Source organism: Ctenopharyngodon idella, chromosome 11 (assembly GCF_019924925.1).
Source record: "Ctenopharyngodon idella isolate HZGC_01 chromosome 11, HZGC01, whole genome shotgun sequence".
Lineage (NCBI taxonomy): Eukaryota > Metazoa > Chordata > Actinopteri > Cypriniformes > Xenocyprididae > Ctenopharyngodon > Ctenopharyngodon idella.
Window position 1 is genome coordinate 20,901,061 of NC_067230.1, and position 18,315 is coordinate 20,919,375.

General features: G+C 37.4%; 1 protein-coding gene across 1 annotated transcript in view; it reads right to left on the reverse strand.

Moving 5' to 3' along the window:
- Nucleotides 1-10,349: 10,349 nt before the first annotated feature.
- Nucleotides 10,350-18,315, reverse strand: part of skib (v-ski avian sarcoma viral oncogene homolog b) — a 36,135-nt gene continuing 28,169 nt past the window's right edge. Inside the window, 7 exon segments of the mRNA XM_051913083.1 lie at nt 10,350-12,274; nt 12,476-12,706; nt 14,145-14,383; nt 14,386-14,415; nt 14,625-14,905; nt 15,007-15,101; nt 15,320-15,433. Coding sequence (XP_051769043.1) covers nt 12,053-12,274; nt 12,476-12,706; nt 14,145-14,383; nt 14,386-14,415; nt 14,625-14,905; nt 15,007-15,101; nt 15,320-15,433 — 1,212 coding nt within the window. The 3' untranslated portion in view covers nt 10,350-12,052.

Below are 18,315 nucleotides of genomic sequence, written 5' to 3' on the forward strand. Positions count from 1 at the left end.
CGGCCTTTCCGTAACAAAACAACGAAAGCTCAGCCAACAGCTGATCATAGCTGTACAGGGTGGTTTTTATATCTCCATAAATATATCTAGTAATAAAGCTAATGCAAGGGCTAGAAATCAATTTATCCTTTGCTGAAACTTCCTCGTCCTCGTGGAGAGCGCGGTCCATGGTTGCATAGCAATGACAGATGCCACGGGAGCGCAAACCTTTGGAAAGAAGGAGAAAGCGGCCACGTTTACCACGCGTTTTAGATGCGATGTGTAAATGGCCCCTTTTACAGTTCGTCCTGATCCAAAACAACGAGCTTATGCTACATTCACGCCATGACGTAACCGGCAACCCGTGACGTTCTACTCTGAGCTGGATTTATGCATTTCTGTGTCAACACTATCAACGCCAAAATGAATCTGCAGCAGTTAGGTGGTACAACTGAGCTCTGTAAGTTATTTACGTTCATTATTATTTTAATTTTATGTGCTTTTATGTGTATTTTAATGCCGGTGTAGTGACAAACTCTCTTTAGTGCCTGATTACAATTCCTAAAAATCATGCTATGATAAATGCTGTTTCAACTACGTTATATTGACCATTTATGTCTGTATTAGTTAGCTTATGTACTAGCATAGCATATAGATACCGATTAGCCTGATAGCTTAGTTTATATCTTATACATTTAAATATTTGGACAAAGATTTTCATGCTCAGTTTAATGATAGTAAAAACCTTATTAAAATGTATTTTACTTTGATCAACACTTTATATAAAAGTATGTTGATAACAAGGAAAAGCTTTTAAGTATTTCTACCTTCCACACAGCGACAGCCCGCCTGAAGCACATATGCATACATATCAACCCGAGACTGAGACAGCAGCTGATCTCCAGTCAGGTAGGTGTTGTGAGAAGATGCGATGTAGTAATTTGTCAGTGGCTGTGTCATGTCCTGATTTACTTGATAGTGTTCTGGGTTGAAGATGTCCCCTGCAGGACTACGCATGTAGTTGGTGAAACCTTAGAAAGCAAGAAAAATGTAGTAAAGGTCCAATGTTATAATAACCATAAAAAAAGATGAAGCGCACAGGAAGAGTCTCTCACCATCAATACCCAGCAGCATTTGTGTTTGGTTGTCAGAACACGGCTCAAACTGGTTAATTATCATCTTGCAGTAGTCTTTAGTCACATTTACCATCTAGGAAAAAAAAGAACATATATCATTTACATATATGACAGTTCATGTCCATCAAAAGAGTAGCATATTTAACAAATAACTAAGTGATGATAAGCAAAATTAATCACACCAGCCTTTTGCTCATTTTCCAAGAAACGGTGAAGGTCGTTCACGTCCATGTGCTCTTTGTGGTTACTGTAGGTGATCATTAGTAAGTAAAGATCTCGGCGTGTCGAGATCAGCTTGTAAAAGGTACAGAATTCCTCAAACGTCAATGACCCCTGGTTTTCATCAGTGTCGGCCTCCTGTGAATGCACAGAGTTTTCTTTCAAATAAGATAGAAATATAATTTCAAACATATTTCGTAAAGTATAATTTGCACGTACATATCCTGCATTACCCCGACAGCAACATAGTGTCGGCCCAGATCCAGCCCACATCTGGTCCAGGTGTAATCCATATGTACCAGATGTGGGCCGGATCTGGGCCACACTATGTTGCTGTCTGGGTAGGGCTGTGCGATATGACGATATATATCGTTACCACGAAATAAAATGTCTATCGTTGCTATATTGTATATATCGTAGTATGTAAATATATTGCACTATTGACACTTCAGAGTGATGAAATGCATGAATGTGAATATAAAGAGCGGGACGTGTTTGATGTTAAAAGAGTTATAAGCTCAAATGTATCCTTAAAAGGAACTCGGTGCAGCACTCGTGCTGACTGGCACACTGCCAAAGTGCGCGCAAGAAACCTGCCTCTCTCAGAAGGCGATCGCGAATTAGAGACGTGTTCGATGTTAAAGTGTATTAAGCACAATAAGTAGGTGTGGGCGATATACTGGTAGACATGATTAGGCGGTTGAAATTTGTCAACTGATAGAGATTTTGGACTATCGTCTCTGTCAAGGTTACGCTCACGTGAGGTTGCTATGTTGCGTGGTCACGAAAGATTATAATTTGCATGAGTTTTTAAGCATTGCGGTTTAAAAACAAGTGGTTTTAAACCGTTTAAGTGCAATTTGCAGTGAAAGACAACTCATTACAGCATATGCACGCGCTCTCTGAAGAGAGTTTCTCAGCGCCGTCTGAGAGAAGCGCGCGACATGAAGCCGCTGCTCATAGAGCGCGTGAGGACTGAACTGAGTGCTTTTTGACGCCTAACTGGGCTTGAACGGTTAAATACACATACCTATGTGCCAAAGTGACCACGTATTTGCAAGTAAACAGAGCCATTTATGTCTTAAGTGAAGGTACAGTTGAGAAAGACAAGGCTTCCGTGCAGTCAGTCTTAAAGGGACAGCATCCAAATTTACCTGCTGTCATTATTAATGCTAATCAAACAACAAAAAAGAGAGAAAATCTCTCACTGCTTGCTTTTGTAACTTTAATAAGAATAAATGTATATTTAATTTACACAGTAAAGACTATGCATTGTTTTTTTATACCTTTGATTACTTTATACATTTTCTAGTGCTTGAAGTTTAATTTTTTAAATTATATTGAAATTGATGACAATTATGAAATTTAAATGATATAGAAAATGTTAATATCATAAAAATCTAATTTAAAGCAAAAATAACTATATTGTGATATATATCGTTAATGTGATATAAAATTACTCATATCGTGATATAAGATTTTGGTCATATCGCCCAGTCCTATCCTGCATACCCAGATGCTACGCACTGTATTTTGGTAAAAAAAAAAATTCTTAGAACTTGAAACTTTTTCTCTGGCAGTAACAGACCCTCACTGAGCAGGTTTTGCCCCGGTCACCTCTTTTTTTATTTTTTTTTGTTTGTACTTTCAGTGAAAGTAGTGTTCTGGTTTTGGTTGCAGTAGAAATACACGTCTCCATTAAGGATTAGAGGCTCTAGAGTTAAGACCTAAACCAGTTTCAGACAACACCATCTGTTCAGAGTGAACCATATGCTACATACGTACTGAGCGCACTCATTGGTATCTTTGCTAAGAGCACTGTGGAAGTATTTTAAACCAATATAACCTGGTACAGGAAATGTATCATAGTATTAAGCTTTTCAACATTGATAATAATAAGAAATGTAACTTGAGCGCTAAATCAGCATATTAGAATGATTTCTGAAGGATCATGCGACACTGATGCTGAAAATTTAGCTTTGGCATCAGAGGAATAAATTATATTTTAAAATATATTGAAATAGAAAAAAGTCATTTTAAATTGTAATAATATTCTGCAATGTTAGAGTTTTACTGTATTTGTGATCAAACAAACACAGCCTTGGTAAACATAAGAGACAAAAACATAACCAACCTTAAACTTTTGAACTGTAATGTGAAGCTTAAGGATGAAGTTAAACAATTTTTAAATCAGCTCAGTTATTAGTACTGAAAATTTTGATTTAATAGTATTTAGCGACTCCCCAACATAATGTTGTACGTATTGTATTTTGATTGTTAACTTTTTTCTTTCTTCTTTTAATTTGGATTTCTGCACATACACAATACATTTGGAGAAGATATTTATAATGTACCTGGAACATTTCTCTGACTTTCTGCTTTGGAAGGTTCACATTGAGCTTGTGGAGCAGCTGTAGAACCTCTCCAATGCTCAGATTCCCATCTCCATTTTTGTCTGCTTCTGAAAAGGTCTGTTTCAACCATTTGCAACAAGATGTAAGGAAATATCCACTCTTACATTAAACACATCACAATTCACACAAACTGAAACAGGTCACATGGGAGCGCTATGGGTGGATTCAGTCCTTCACTCCGACAGACAGACCTTCCCCCTCAGAGGACACAATTAAAAGGATATTGATCTCGTGTCCGTTGTCTTTTTGCCAGACTGTCCTCGTCACTGATGCCTGCCAGGAGGTATTTAAGGCCAGTGATCCAGGTCCGTGCCTCTTCTCCATTTGTGGAAACCAAGTCAAGAGATTCCACATGGTCTCCATGGTAAATACTGAAGCAGCAGTTTGGATCAAAGTTATTGCTGGCAAATCGCCTGAAGACCTCAGTTCTCATCCCCTCACAGACCTCATGGATAGAGTCTATGGTGACTGAATAAACCAAGAACAAGGAAAAACAATGCAGCGCTCTGAGCGTTTGATCATTTCTTTAGTGTTTCAGACTTGAACAAAGCTTTTGTTTTTTTGTTTTTGACAAAAAAATCTATATAGAAAATATTGCTGTATAAAACACTATCCAATCCAGATGTTTACTCATTAAAGAGCTTATTAACTCAAATGTGGCTTGTAGCCATAGTCTGTAAAAAAAAAAAAAAAACTTGTAGCACGTGTGTTTAGCTTGACGCTATATATATATGCTAATATACTCCTACAGGTTGAGAAAACATACACTTTTAAAATGTACTCTTCCAGGAAAATGGAGCAGAAATACTGGATTTTTTGAGTCATTCCCTCACTAAAATGAAAACTTACCTCCTAGCAAGTAGCAAAACAAGGGCATTCAGATAGTATACTACCTTACTTTTCTCACTATTGATTAAATATACTGTTTTTCTATATAATTTTCTATATGCACAGAATACCTGGATAAACAGTGCAGAGCTTACTTAATGGTACTGTAACCCACAATGCTGTGTGTTCGACTTTTCATTTGATTTCATGATTTTTAACATTTGTTTCTTGACTCAGTGTTTGATTGTAACGTGACATTTTTTACACTCACTAGATAAAACATGCAACGTTAAGAGATCATGTGACAACATTTTCTACTTAATAATGACTACTGTTTAACTTATTTTTTAAATATAAATAATATTAATAAATAATAATAGTAGTTAGTATACATTGTACATTATTTATTTAAAATAAAAACATGACTTTTTATTATTATAAATTTTAATTTTTTATTACTTAGTCATATTATATAGTTATGCAATATTGAGTAAGCTGTAGTATTTCATTCCTAACATGCCAAGAGTTTATTCTTTTAATATTTTCTCTATCAAAAGTCAGTACTGTAGGCTACATAAACTGCAAACTGCACTTGTCAAGCGATTTAATGGTGGTGTTCAAAATAGCAAACACATGCTGACGTATCCCAGCAGCACAAGCACAGTTTTCTGTCTGACTCACTTTTAGCTTTCTCGTGTTTTCTGGAGGGCCTCCAGCGGATGCAGGACTTGTGCTCATCTAGGTAGAAAAGGCGCACCAGAGCCTTGGATTTTCCTCTCAATTTAATCATTTGAGAGCCAGCCTGCATGTTGCACATGCATCTCTCCACTGCAAAAGAGGATTTTTATTATTAATGTTTAGCTGCACATGTGTTACTGACATGTAAACAGGCTACTGTTATGATTTCCGTCTGTATATTACTTTAAACTTATTTTAGCACTATTCATTTCGTTAATGATAATAGCAATGTGCATGTGGACAGGTAAGACCTTCGTTCATCTTCGGAAAACAAATTAAGATATTTTTGATGAAATCCGAGATGTTTCTGAACCACCCATAGGCAGCAACGTTATTGCACTTTTCAAGGCCCAAAAAGGTAGTAAAGACATTGTTAAAGTAGTCCATGTGACTACAGTGGTTCAAACTTAATGTTACGAAGCGACGAGAATACTTTTTGTGCGCAAAAAACATTTATTCTCTTCCCTGTCAGTCACTTACGCTGTTGATGTTTTAAACAGTGCAGGTTCTACGTCAGAACACCTGCTCAGTATTGGCTGACACTGTTCACGTAAGCATGATGATGCATGCGTGTGATGCTGAAGCAGGAGCTGGCCAATAATGAGCCAGCATTCTGGCGTAGAACCCGGAAGTGCTGCATTGTGTTTACAATGTAAACAGCATAGGAGAATGACAGGGAAGAGAAGAAATTGTTGAGTACAGCTGTTATTTTTGTTTTTGCGCACAAAAAATATTCTCATCGCTTCATAACATTAAAGGGATAGTTCACCCAAAAATGAAAATTTGATGTTTATCTGCTTACCCCCAGGGCATCCATGATGTAGGTGACTTTGTTTCTTCAGTAGAACACAAATGATGATTTTTAACTCCAACCGTTGCGGTCTGTCAGTCGTATAATGCATGTCAATGGGAACTCCATCTATAAGAGTCAAAAAAACATGCACAGACAAATCCAAATTAAACCCTGCGGCTCGTGACGACACATTGATGTCCTAAGACATGAAACGATCGGTTTGTGCGAGAAACCGAACAGTATTTATATCATTTTTCACATCTAAAACACCACTATGTCCAACTGCCTTGCGCATCCGGTTGGTGAGGTCTGAAAACGCGTTCTGATGACAGAAGTGATCTCTCGCGCTTATACTTCAATGAGTGCGAGACGTCACTTCCGTTGTCAGAGCGCGTTCTGTCCTCACCAACCGGATGCGCAAGGCAGTTGGACATAGTGGTGTTTTAGAGGTGAAAAATGATATAAATACTGTTCAGTTTCTTGCACAAACTGATCGTTTCGTGTCTTAGGACATCAATGTGTCGTCACGAGCCGCAGGGTTTAATTTGGATTTGTCTGTGCATGTTTTTTTGACTCTTATAGATGGAGTTCCCATTGACATGCATTATACGACTGACAGACCGCAACGGTTGGAGTTAAAAATCATCATTTGTGTTCTTCCGAAGAAACAAAGTCACCTACATCTTGGATGCCCTGGGGGTAAGCAGATAAACATCAAATTTTCATTTTTGGGTGAACTATCCCTTTAAGGTTGAACTACTGTAGTAACATGAACTATTTTAACGATGTCTTTACTACCTTTCTGAGCCTTGGAATTTGTTATGACATTGTTGTGTATAGGGAGATCAGAAACCTCTCGGATTTCATGAAAAATACTTTTAATTTGTGTTCCAAAGATGAATGAAGCTCTTACGGGTTTGGAAAAACATGAGGGTAATTAATGACAGAAATTTCATTTTGGGTAAAATAACCCTTTGAGAAAATCTTTTTAATGTCAAGAGTTTAATTGTTCAAGCAGTTGTATCACGTTCCTTCTCAATCAGATTACATAGCTGCGTCACACACAAAGGTTCGTAAGGCTGTTTAGAGTGCGCTGGCATGCATCATGGAAACAGTACTACAATCATGACAAACTTGGAGACAACATCTTATAAACATGCAAAAATTTGCTTGTATTGTTATGGGAACAATATCTCTTTATTTTAAGGTGCCACACTTCAATAATATACCACTACCAGTTGAATCATATCGTATATTATTATAATAAGGTTTTTCTGCTAATTTCTGTGTATATGCCAGAACGATATATGCCAGAACGACATGGTAATGGACCAGGAGTCACCAAAGGTTACTTTTAACGGTCAACTCAGGGTATGCTTTCAAAAAGTTGCTTTGAAGGAGCAGATCAAGGACAGAGGGGTCATGTGACGCAGCTAGTCAGTCTAATCTCCGGGGATTGTTTGTGTCCATATGCCGTGAGGTGCATTTCTCACGATGGCCAATAATTTAGGACACTGTCTTGTTGTTTTAAGTGCACTCAAAGTACTTCATTAATAGGTGAATAACATACAAAATGACTCTTAAACATAAAACTGAATAAAGTATAAAACAATAACATTTTAGAACTGCTGGAAAGTTACTGAATTGCGCCCAGAAATATTAGACAATTTCATATTTGTAATAAAAATATGGGATCAAGTGTTTTAATTCTTACCTATCTGGCCCATTCTCCATTTTGGCGATGCAACAATACTTCCTCCTATCCAGAAGAACTCCTCAGCCAGACGTGATATCGCAGCTTTCTGCCATAGTTTAGGTGAAGTCATTATAGAAGGAGAGGGCGATCGGAAAGGTGAAGGCGGCCTCCTCCCAGGACTCGCGGGCCGCCGGGTTAGAGATGGTGAAAACAAGGATGGAGATGATGGTGCCATTCCTGGAGATGTGTTCATTACTGCTGGACTCTTGTGTAGTCATAACCTAGACCTCTGGTCATGTTCCTCACCCACCGTATCAGTTCTGTAACTCATGAGGTCAGCTCTCTTCCACCGGAGGCATCCAGTGAGACAGGTGTTACTGAAATGATGAGCCAACAGTTCTCAAGGGTAGCAATGTGCATGTGGACAGATGACTTAATTCCAGTTGGCACCTCTTCTTGACTGATCCTCTTAGCAATTGACCCTCCCTCTGGTCCATTGACATTGTGTTTTCTTCAGAAATTCCAGTGTGAGTGCAATTAGACTTTAATGGTGGACGGGCGTGCTGTGGAGGCTCGTTTAGGAAGAACTGGGACGGGAAGAAGAGCCACACGTGTCAGCGGTCAGTAAATCTCTAATCCAGGATGAGGTGAAGGCATTACTCGTACTAGGGGATTTTCATGCCTTGCTTGTAAACTTGAGGAAAAAGATAGGGGATGATATATCAGTATTTGGAATATTAATTAAAATGGAAACATGAAAGTCATCTTGGTTCCATACTTTATGTTTATCAAACTCATATCATTTATAAGCTTTTCTTATAAAATATGAATTATAAAACATTTTTAATGATGTCTTATGAACCAAGGTTAACTGTTCTTATAAAAATATATATAAGATAATATATATATATATATATGAATTACAAAACAAAATACAAAAAGCATCCCCTCTGTAAAGCCACCATCCCCCCTTAGATTAATAGTGTTATGTATATTTTGTAAATCTTATCATGTATACGAGATTTCAATGACAATCAGTTTTGTTCCTTTACGAGATCTCAATGGTTGACGGTTTTGTTCCATTACGAGATTTCAGTGACGTTCGGTTTTATTTCTTTGTTCTTTTGCAAGGTTTCAAAGACAGTCAGTTTTGTTTCGTTATGAGATTTCAATGATGGTCAGTTTTGTTTCATTATGTGATTTCAATGACAGTCAGTTTTGTTTCATTATGTGATTTCAGTGATGGTCAATTTTTTTCCTTTGTTCTTTTACAAGATTTTAAAGACAGTTGGTTTTGTTTCGTTATGAGATTTCAATGACTGTCGGTTTTGTTCCTCAACGAGATTTCAATAAAAACCTTTTTTTTCCATTATGAGAATTTAATGTCTCGGTTTTGTTCCCTAATGATATTTTAATGACAATCGGTTTTCATTGTCAGTCAGTTTTGTTCAGTTATGAGATCTCAATAAAGTATGTTTTGGTTTTTTTACAAGATTTCTATGATGGTTGGTTTTGTTTGGTTACGAGATCTCAAAGATGGTCAGTTTTAATCTGTTATGAGATTTCATTGACAGTCGAGTTCGAAACGATTCAAACTGTTGGTTTTGTTTTTTGACGAAATTTCAATGATGGGCAGTTTTCAGCATCAGTTTTGTTCCATTATGAGATATCAATGATGGTCGGTTTTGTTCCTTTACAAAATATCAATGACAGTCGGTTTTATTTCTTTACGAGATTTGAGTGATGGTCAGTTTTTTAAATGACGGTCGGTTTTCTTCTGTTACGAGATTTCAAAGACAGTTTTGTTTTGTCATGAGTTTTGTTCCATTACGAGATTTCAACGACAGCCTGTTTTGTTCGGTTATGACATTTTTAATGAGGGTCGGTTTTGTTTCTTTATGTCGATACAAGATTTTAAAGACAGTAGGTTTTGTTTCATTACGAAATTTCAATGATAGTCAGTTTTATTCGATTACGAGATTTCAATGACGTCTTTTTTATTCGGTTATGAGATTTCAATGACAGTCGGTTTTGCTGGGTTACGAGATTTTAATGACTGTCGGTTTTGTTCCTCTATAAGATTTCAATAACCTTTTCTTTCCATTACGAGAATTCAATGTCATTTGGTTTTGTTCCCTAACAAGATTTTAATGACAATCGGTTTTCATTGTCAGTCAGTTTTGTTCACTTATAAGATCTCAATGACAGTCAAGTTTGAAATTATTTAAGCTGTTGGTTTTGTGACAAGATTTCAATGACAGTCGGTTTTCAGTGTCGGTTTTGTTCCTTTGCGAGATTTCATAGATGGTCGGTTTTGTTCCATTATGACATTTCAGTGATGGTTTGGTTGTTTCCCAGAAGATCTCCCATCCAGATAGAGATTGGGCTCAACACTGCTTAGCTTCAGTGGGTGTGCAGGTGAAAGCTTCAGGTTGACCACTGCAGGGCTTCTCAAGCATTTTTCCAACCATAGACCCTCTCACGTAGAAATATAAATCTCAACAATGGTGACATGTAGCAAATAAAATATCAGAAAACACAAGAAGAATGGTTGATTCTGTTTAATGATGTTATTATACGTGGGGGAACATTAAAACAAGTGAAGAAATGACCCACATCAAAACCAAAACTATGACAAGACCCTGAACACAATGCATATCTCTAGTGTGACGCATGAAAACATCAAGAGGTTAAAAACTGACATAGGCAAGCATACGGATCTTGTTATATAGAAGGGGAAGTAAAAATGTACCCAGAATAAATAGAGCGATGGAGAGATTAGCATATGTATTACTGCAGGTTTATTCAAGACATGGGTAATGGAGATAAGATTTTTAGAAATTCAGCAAATATTCTTTACAGTTCATTAGCCACATTTCTGATGTATCCACCAGAAATCTCAGAATGTGAAACTTTGCTTTGGTAATTATATAAAGTGATTTCCAAAGGGACTGAAATTATTCAGAAATATAATGATCTAAGATTTTTTTGTTAATATTACATAAGGATTTTATACAGTAAATGCCCTCTAGTTGAAAATATGATAGGAGAAATTCATTTTCATGTTACAATATTTCATACATACAGTCTATTGGTTTGGAGCAAAAGCATTTAGAGTGAAGTGTAAAGCAAGCTATCATATTTACATAGTTTTTTTTTATGTTTAAGTGGTATTCACATCTGTAACAAATGTATGAAAACTTTTTTATTCAATACTTGATGTCTGAGATCTGAAAAAACAGGGCTTCAAATACAATACAACTATCTTTTCTTAAAAGTGCAATTCTTTTTTTTTGGTAGAAAGTAAAAAAATATATATCATTGTTTTCTATAAGTAGAAATGTTATTTTCATTAACAGCATTATTTATTTATTTATTTATTTTTTACCTTAAATGAGCCCTAAAACCGGTAACTAAAAATGGATGTTTGTCACTTGAGTATAATTCTGAATCTGAACAAAAAACATTCATTTCACCATCAATGTCATGTCCTCGTCTGGACCGTTAAAAATAGTGAAAACTGGTAATTAAAGTATAATACTTGATATTGAAGTTTAGGACAGATGGTAGGATTCAGCCCATATTGATCATTGCCAATACTATAGGGTTTTAAGTACATGGTAATTAAAAATACAAAGATAAAAAGCTCATTTGAATGTAGGTTTATAATAAAGCTTTGCTGCACCATAGCACTGTCGCTCATGCAAACTATTTCGATACAACAGCGAAAAAAAAAGGTGAAATAAAAGCGAGCAAAACCTTGTAATGACAACTGTGTAGTAAGTATACTTCTGGTTTGTAACACTTTCTAGTTTACAGAGTATCAGCGGCACTAGCAGGTTGTTCACCTGCTATTGTCAATGTAATGTGAATAGAAAACACATTTGTTTCCCAAATATTTTTCAAGTATCTTTGCAAAAAATTTAAATAGCTTATAACAAAATAAATTCCTTAGATTAGCTTAAAGAAGCTAACTGAAGGTGAGTCAGTTACACGCGATGCCACCGTCTCTGAACGTCCTCCACCAGAGGAGCGACCAAACTTCTTTCCAGTTACTTGAGTTCGTGATTTACGGTTAGTTTCCATTGATTTTGGTAAACGTACACTGTAATATGCTTGTTTTTCATGACCATTTTCCTGTGCTCCAGTACTTTTTTCATGAATGCGTTGGCTTTAGAGGTGTCCTCTACCCGTCCTCAAATCAAAGTCTTCTTCTACAGCCATACACTGAACACATTACTCTTATTGTTTAAGATACATCTTCAGCTCTCATTTCTTTCTTCTCTCCCTCATTCGGTTGTGTGTTTGCGATGGTGTGTCCCTCCATCTGTGCTTTGTGGCCCAGCTGTTCCTGGAGCTCTTTGACGACCCTCTCCAGGTTCTCCCGGGCGTCCCGCTCCTTCAGCAGGTCCTCTCTTAACTGCTCACGGTCCACTTCTGCTTGCTGGAGCTTCATCTGCAGATCTTCAATCTGTTTGAGAGAAAGAGAGATGTTGGAAGTCATTTTACTTCACAAATTTTGTGCAAATCCTATTTGCTGTCATTATACTTTATTATTCACAGTGGTGTCCAAAAGTATAAGCTCACATTAAAAACACAATATCACCCAGGACACATTGTACATTTATCTTCTGTGATAAAATACACAAACAGGATGTACCAAATCTCTCACCTGTGAAGAATACTTGGCCCTCAGACGTCCTGCTTCGCAGCCCTTATCACACACTCGGAGCTGTCTCTCCCTATCCAGCTCCCTCTTCAGCCTGCCGCAGGACTCGTTGGCGTCTCTAACCTTCTTCTCACACTCCACACGGAGGCGCTCAATCTCCTTCCTCAAGTTCCGCTTTGCCTCAATAGCCTCCCTCAGTCTGCCCTTCTTAGTCACCCTGACAAACTCCAGCTCCTGTGAACGATAGTCAATATTATTGAAGAAGAGCACACAAATCCAACACCTTTTGCACAAAGTAATCTGCTATACAAATGTGCTTATTTGATTATCGACCTGGAAATAGTGCAGAACAGTGTTATTTTAGTATTATTTATATATTATTATAGTATTTACTCATATTTTGAATTATTTTAATTTTAGTCATTTTTTTATTATTATTACTTTCAACATTTCTATTTAGCTTTGATTTATTTTTTTATTTTGGTTTTAGCTTGTAGTACTTCAACTTAAGCTGATTTATTTCAGTTAGTGGCCAAGACAATATTTCACCCAAAAATGAAATTTCTGTCATTAATTTCTCACCCTCATGTCGTTCCAAACCCGCAAGACCTTCGTTCATCTTCGGAACACAAAATAAGATATTTTTGATGAAATCCAAGAGTTTTTTGTATTTTTTATTTCCCATAGAAAGCAATGTAATTACCACATTCATTGTCCAGGGAAGTAGTAAAGATAGTCAAAATAGTCAACATGACTACAGTGGTTCAACATTAATGTTATGAAGCAACGAGAAAATAATGACTTTATTCAACAATTAATTCTCTACCCTGTCAGTCTCCTACGCAGGTGATGCAGTGCAGCGCTTCTGTGTTTATATCCAAACGCTGGCTCAGTATTGGCTGACGCTGATCACGTGAGCACCATGACACATGCGTGTGATGCTGACGCAGGAGCCGGCCAATAATGAGTCAGCGTTCTGACGTAGAACACGGAAGCTCTGCAATGTGTCTTCCAACGTTTTTTGTCCGAACGCCGGGTCAGTATTGGCCGAGGCTGTTCACGTGAGCACCACGACGCATGTGTGTGATGCTGACGCAGCAATTCAAACCACTGTAGTCATGTTGACTATTTTAATGATGTCTTTACTACTTTTCTGGAGCTTGAATGTGGTAATTTCGTTGCTTTCTATGGGAGATTAAAAAAAAAAAAAAAAAAAAACTCTCGGATTTCATTAAAAATATCTTAATTTGTGTTCTGAAGAAGAACAAAGGTCTTACGGGTTTGGTACGACATTGACAGTAATTGACAGAAATAGAATTTTTGGGTGAAGCTTTTTATAGTTTTCTGTATATTTTATTTCATTTCAGCTTTATTTTAATTTCCAAAAACTATTTTAATTGTTTTAGTTAACAACAACACTGGTGCAAATTATTCTGAATTCAGAATATTCAGAACTATTCTAAAAATAGAATTTAAAATATTCGTAGTATTTAAACATTTGAATTTAATATTTTGTCCTTTATTTAAAGTCATTCGTTGGTTTGAAACATTCTTTTTTTGAAACATTCTTTTTGGTTTGAAAAAATAAAATAAAATCTTAAAACTTTCTTTCCAGGTTGAAATGATATCTTGAATGGCAGATTTTCAGACTTGTGGACCTCACAGTAAGTACCTGCTGAAGGCTACGTTTGGCTTGCAGAGCGGTGGCTAGTTTTTCCTCTTGCTTTACTCTCATGCGGATGATGTCCTGGAGGAATTTCTCTCTGGCCTCCTTCGAGCTCAGGTCACTGCAGAGCGTCTGCTTGAGGACTTCCAACTCAGAGCAAGGGCTCGCCCCTAGTCTCATCCTTCCATCATGCACCTCTGCAGGACTGGGAGTGCTGAGGTTCATCGCCCCTATGCCATTTGTAAAGGAGGGGACATCAAGGAATGGGAGACAGTACCTGGAATAACAGAATAATACAGCAGTCAAATAAAAGTGCAACATTTATCTCATCCTCAATCTAAATGGTGTTGCCAGACATTGCAAAAATACTCCTTTGTGCTTTTACATGTATCATATTAGTGAACAATCTACTAAACACGGATGTATCCATTGTTTTCACAGGATGCAGAAGTATTTAACTGATAATTCTCTTTTTCCACATCCTACCTTCGCCACAGTTGTCAACCTCGATTTCTGCATCCGAGTCCTCGTTCTCCTGAGGATGCTGTCTAACTACTGGAGTCGGCAGAGAAGCCTTGGTCGCCGGCTGTGATTGTGTCTCTGCAGATGGCCACCTCTTTCTTGGCCTGGAGCTCTCTGTCTTGCTTGTGTTTTGGGTCTCGGTGGGGTGAGAGAAACGGTGTGGTGGCTGCTCGTTATTTTTAAATGCGGCAATGGGCAGAGATACATTTGGAACTGCCAGGCTGTCTTGTTCTTTAGCAAGTGGCCTGAACATCACAGGAAAAGGAGATGTTAATTAAGTGTCTCAATCAAAGCAATGTATTGGTATGAACACAGTAATGGTGAAACAGTTGTTGCTGTGGCGTACCTGTGGCTAGGTGTCTCTCGCTCAGCAGAGGGAACTCTGGGAGACCAGGGCCTGAAGGCTGAAGGTCTCTGCTTGAACTGGAGCTGCTTAAGATCCTAAACAGAGAAAAATAAGACTGTTTTTTAATTTATCAGTATTGATTTAATGGTTTAATTTTATTTTAATATTAGTATAGCATCTATGATGCCAAGATAAAATAGCCATAATAATAATAGCTTTGAAACCACAAAATATGAATCGTGTCATATCACTATAACTATGCAGATAATGCATTTCATAAAGGAAACAATAAGCCAATAAAAAAAAAATCTACCTTATTAGCAGATACAGCCAGAGACTGTAGCCAATCAGCTTGCTTCTCTTTATCCACTGATGGGGATCTTGAGCGGTCATGTTTGGACTTTTTGGAGGGAATGGGACTATAAGCCTGTAAAAAAAGAAAAGAAAGAAAAGAAAAACACTCTATGAGATGAAATAACACACTGTGAAGGCAAGACTCCCGCGCAGAGGTAGAGCTTTGACCATGTAGGTGTCAAACCGACTTACAGCTCTCAGCAAATATCTGAGAGAAATCAAGGTAAATTTAGCATCAGTACAAATAAAAACCAAACACTACAGGCATTCATACAACTAAAAAGGCTACCTGAAAAAAGAAAGCATGACCGTAAGTAATCCCTCCCCTTTGCCCTCAGGCTTCAGCATGTCAGATCCAGGATGTGTTTACCTTTGCTGTACCAACGACCTGCCCAAACCTGTGCCTTTCTGATTCAAGTTCAGGAATTTAAAACACCCCCGTAACCTGAGCATCTTGACAACCAGATTCAGTGTGAAAAGTCAGCTGAGGATAAAGTCACGAAAAGGTGCTGATAGAAAAATGCTTCACAATGAATAAGAAATGTGGTGTTTTGGGGTGAAAAACACCACCTGGGTGAGAATTCTGACTGGATAAATGAGGTGAGGGACTGTGGCTTTAAGAAAAAGAGTCGTTGACTCTAATGCGACACAAGGGGGAGATGTCGCGCTGGATTTTGTCTCATACCTGCCATAGGGTGCTGAAGGGAATACTGTAATTTAAGAAAGATTCTTGTAGTTGTGGTACATAAGCATTCGCTCACCGTGGTGATCTTAAGTAACGAACTATAATAACAAGCCTGTTATCAAAAGGCGTGGGAGCACGTTATGACCGTGGCTGTTCAATGCGGATCTGACTCACACGCTAATACACACTTGCCTCCACGTCCAGCTTCAATGACGACTTTACGGTGGGTAACGTGGGCCTTGGAGCCGAGAAACACACACAAGGAACACACAAAGCACACACTTATCTTCTGAGAGCGCAGAGTGGAATAGCGCGGACCAATTGATGATTCAGAACTCTTCAGCTTGAGTGTAGCGGCTTGGAGAGCAGCCTCTTACCGATTCAATACACTTTCTGAATGATTAAATACATATATTCCTTATGAGTGGGAAGAAATATATATATATATATATATACTCTCCACTTACAACATCTCACACGGCATAGTACCGCCACATCTCAGTTTGAAATCCACCTGACAGGGCTTAGACCGATTAAAATAGTTTTAAATTGGACACAAATTACTACAATATTTTAAACAGCAACATGGAAAAGGGAAAATAGATTCACCAAACACTCGAACTTGCTAATTAGCGATTTGAATAAAGACTCACTCGGTCAGTTAATGGAATATATGCACGGAGCGTTCTTTAGAACTTCCGGAATAATATAAGCCAGCTCGAAAACTTCCGGTGAGATGTAATTTGCTGGTGTGTTGAGCATCAGTAGTGTAATACTTAGTTTATAATCAAAATATAGTCACTTAAATAGTCAGGCATAGCATTAATTTAGTTATTTAAACGTAAGACAGCATAAAAAATAAATAAATAAAGACGTACCTCATTGTTCCTCCTCGGCTAAATTCAATTCGACCATCAGTTTTCACACTTTTATGTGAAAAAAAGCTTCAAAAATTAAATATTTATTGTGCACTTTAGTTAGATTAATTTAATAAAATGTGTGTTTTTACAAGTGTGCTGAAATCATTGATCTTGTGCTGCACTGACTGACAGCTGCTGTGAAAGCGCGGCGCTCGCTTTCTGTCATTCATTCACAAGAAAAGTTATTGTTTTTCTTAAGATTTTTTGAGTATTTCATACTTCACGTTGACAATGTATTTTTAAACCTAGTTATTTTATAATGTTTAATATTTAGTCAAAAACGGAGTAAAAAATTAATTAGAGGAAATGGCTAATATATGCTCAAATAAATTCTACTTTGCCGCCACTTGCTGGCTATAGTGGTAATTATTGTCTTTTTTATTTTTAAATAAGTGTTTTCTATCAAATGTTGAATTTCCTACAATTTTAAATGTTCGGTTTTACAATGGGGACAATCTCAGAAGGATGAACAAATAATGTTTGTGCTCATCACATTAAAAATAACATTTGAAGTGCTGGGGGAAAAAATGCATGTGCGTGTCTAATTACAGACACAGCGTTTTTAAACGGTCCCAATAGCTTCGTCTTTATTGCAATCAATAAAACTGGTTTATTGGCAAATTAGGTAAATGTAATAACTGCATTAAAATATGAATACAATAAAAAGTTAACCATTGATGTTTTTGTGTCGATGTACAGCGAGTACAGAATGAACAGCTAACAGTTCACCGGAAATGCCCGAGCTGGCTTAACGACAACCAGGAAGTAACCGTGCATATAGCCTATTGTTTAAAGCCGTTATGTACGATTCGAAATGAACCAGAAACTGGTAGACCTACTTAAATTAAAGACATATTTATATCAGTTTTTCTGTGATGAAAGATATTCTAATTCAAATATTTTACAAAAATATTATTGGTCATTGCTGAGCATAGTGAGGTCCAATTATAATGTTGAATATTTTGGAAATTTTAGCAAGTAAATAGTAGGTGACATGCTGAAAATAACCATAATCAAACAATAATTGACAGTTCCTCCCTCCTTCCCAAGTCTGGAGACCTGCCTGCCTTGCGCAAAGGAAAGCACTGTTTTTTTTTCCCCCTTCAAAAAATGCGGATGGATAAAGTCAAAACATGACTCAAGCGTTGAACAACCACTGCAGACCCAACAAAGAACGTCTGTCTGTGTTTGTTCCTTCCCTGAGGTCTGGAGTTCCAGGAAGACCAGGGCGTCCCAGACATAATAGTCTTTGACTGTGCACCCTCCCAGACACCACAAGGGAGCCGCTGATGCAACATCCGCTGATCTGAAATGCAGGGCAGCCGTGACACGGCCCTCACTCACCACCAC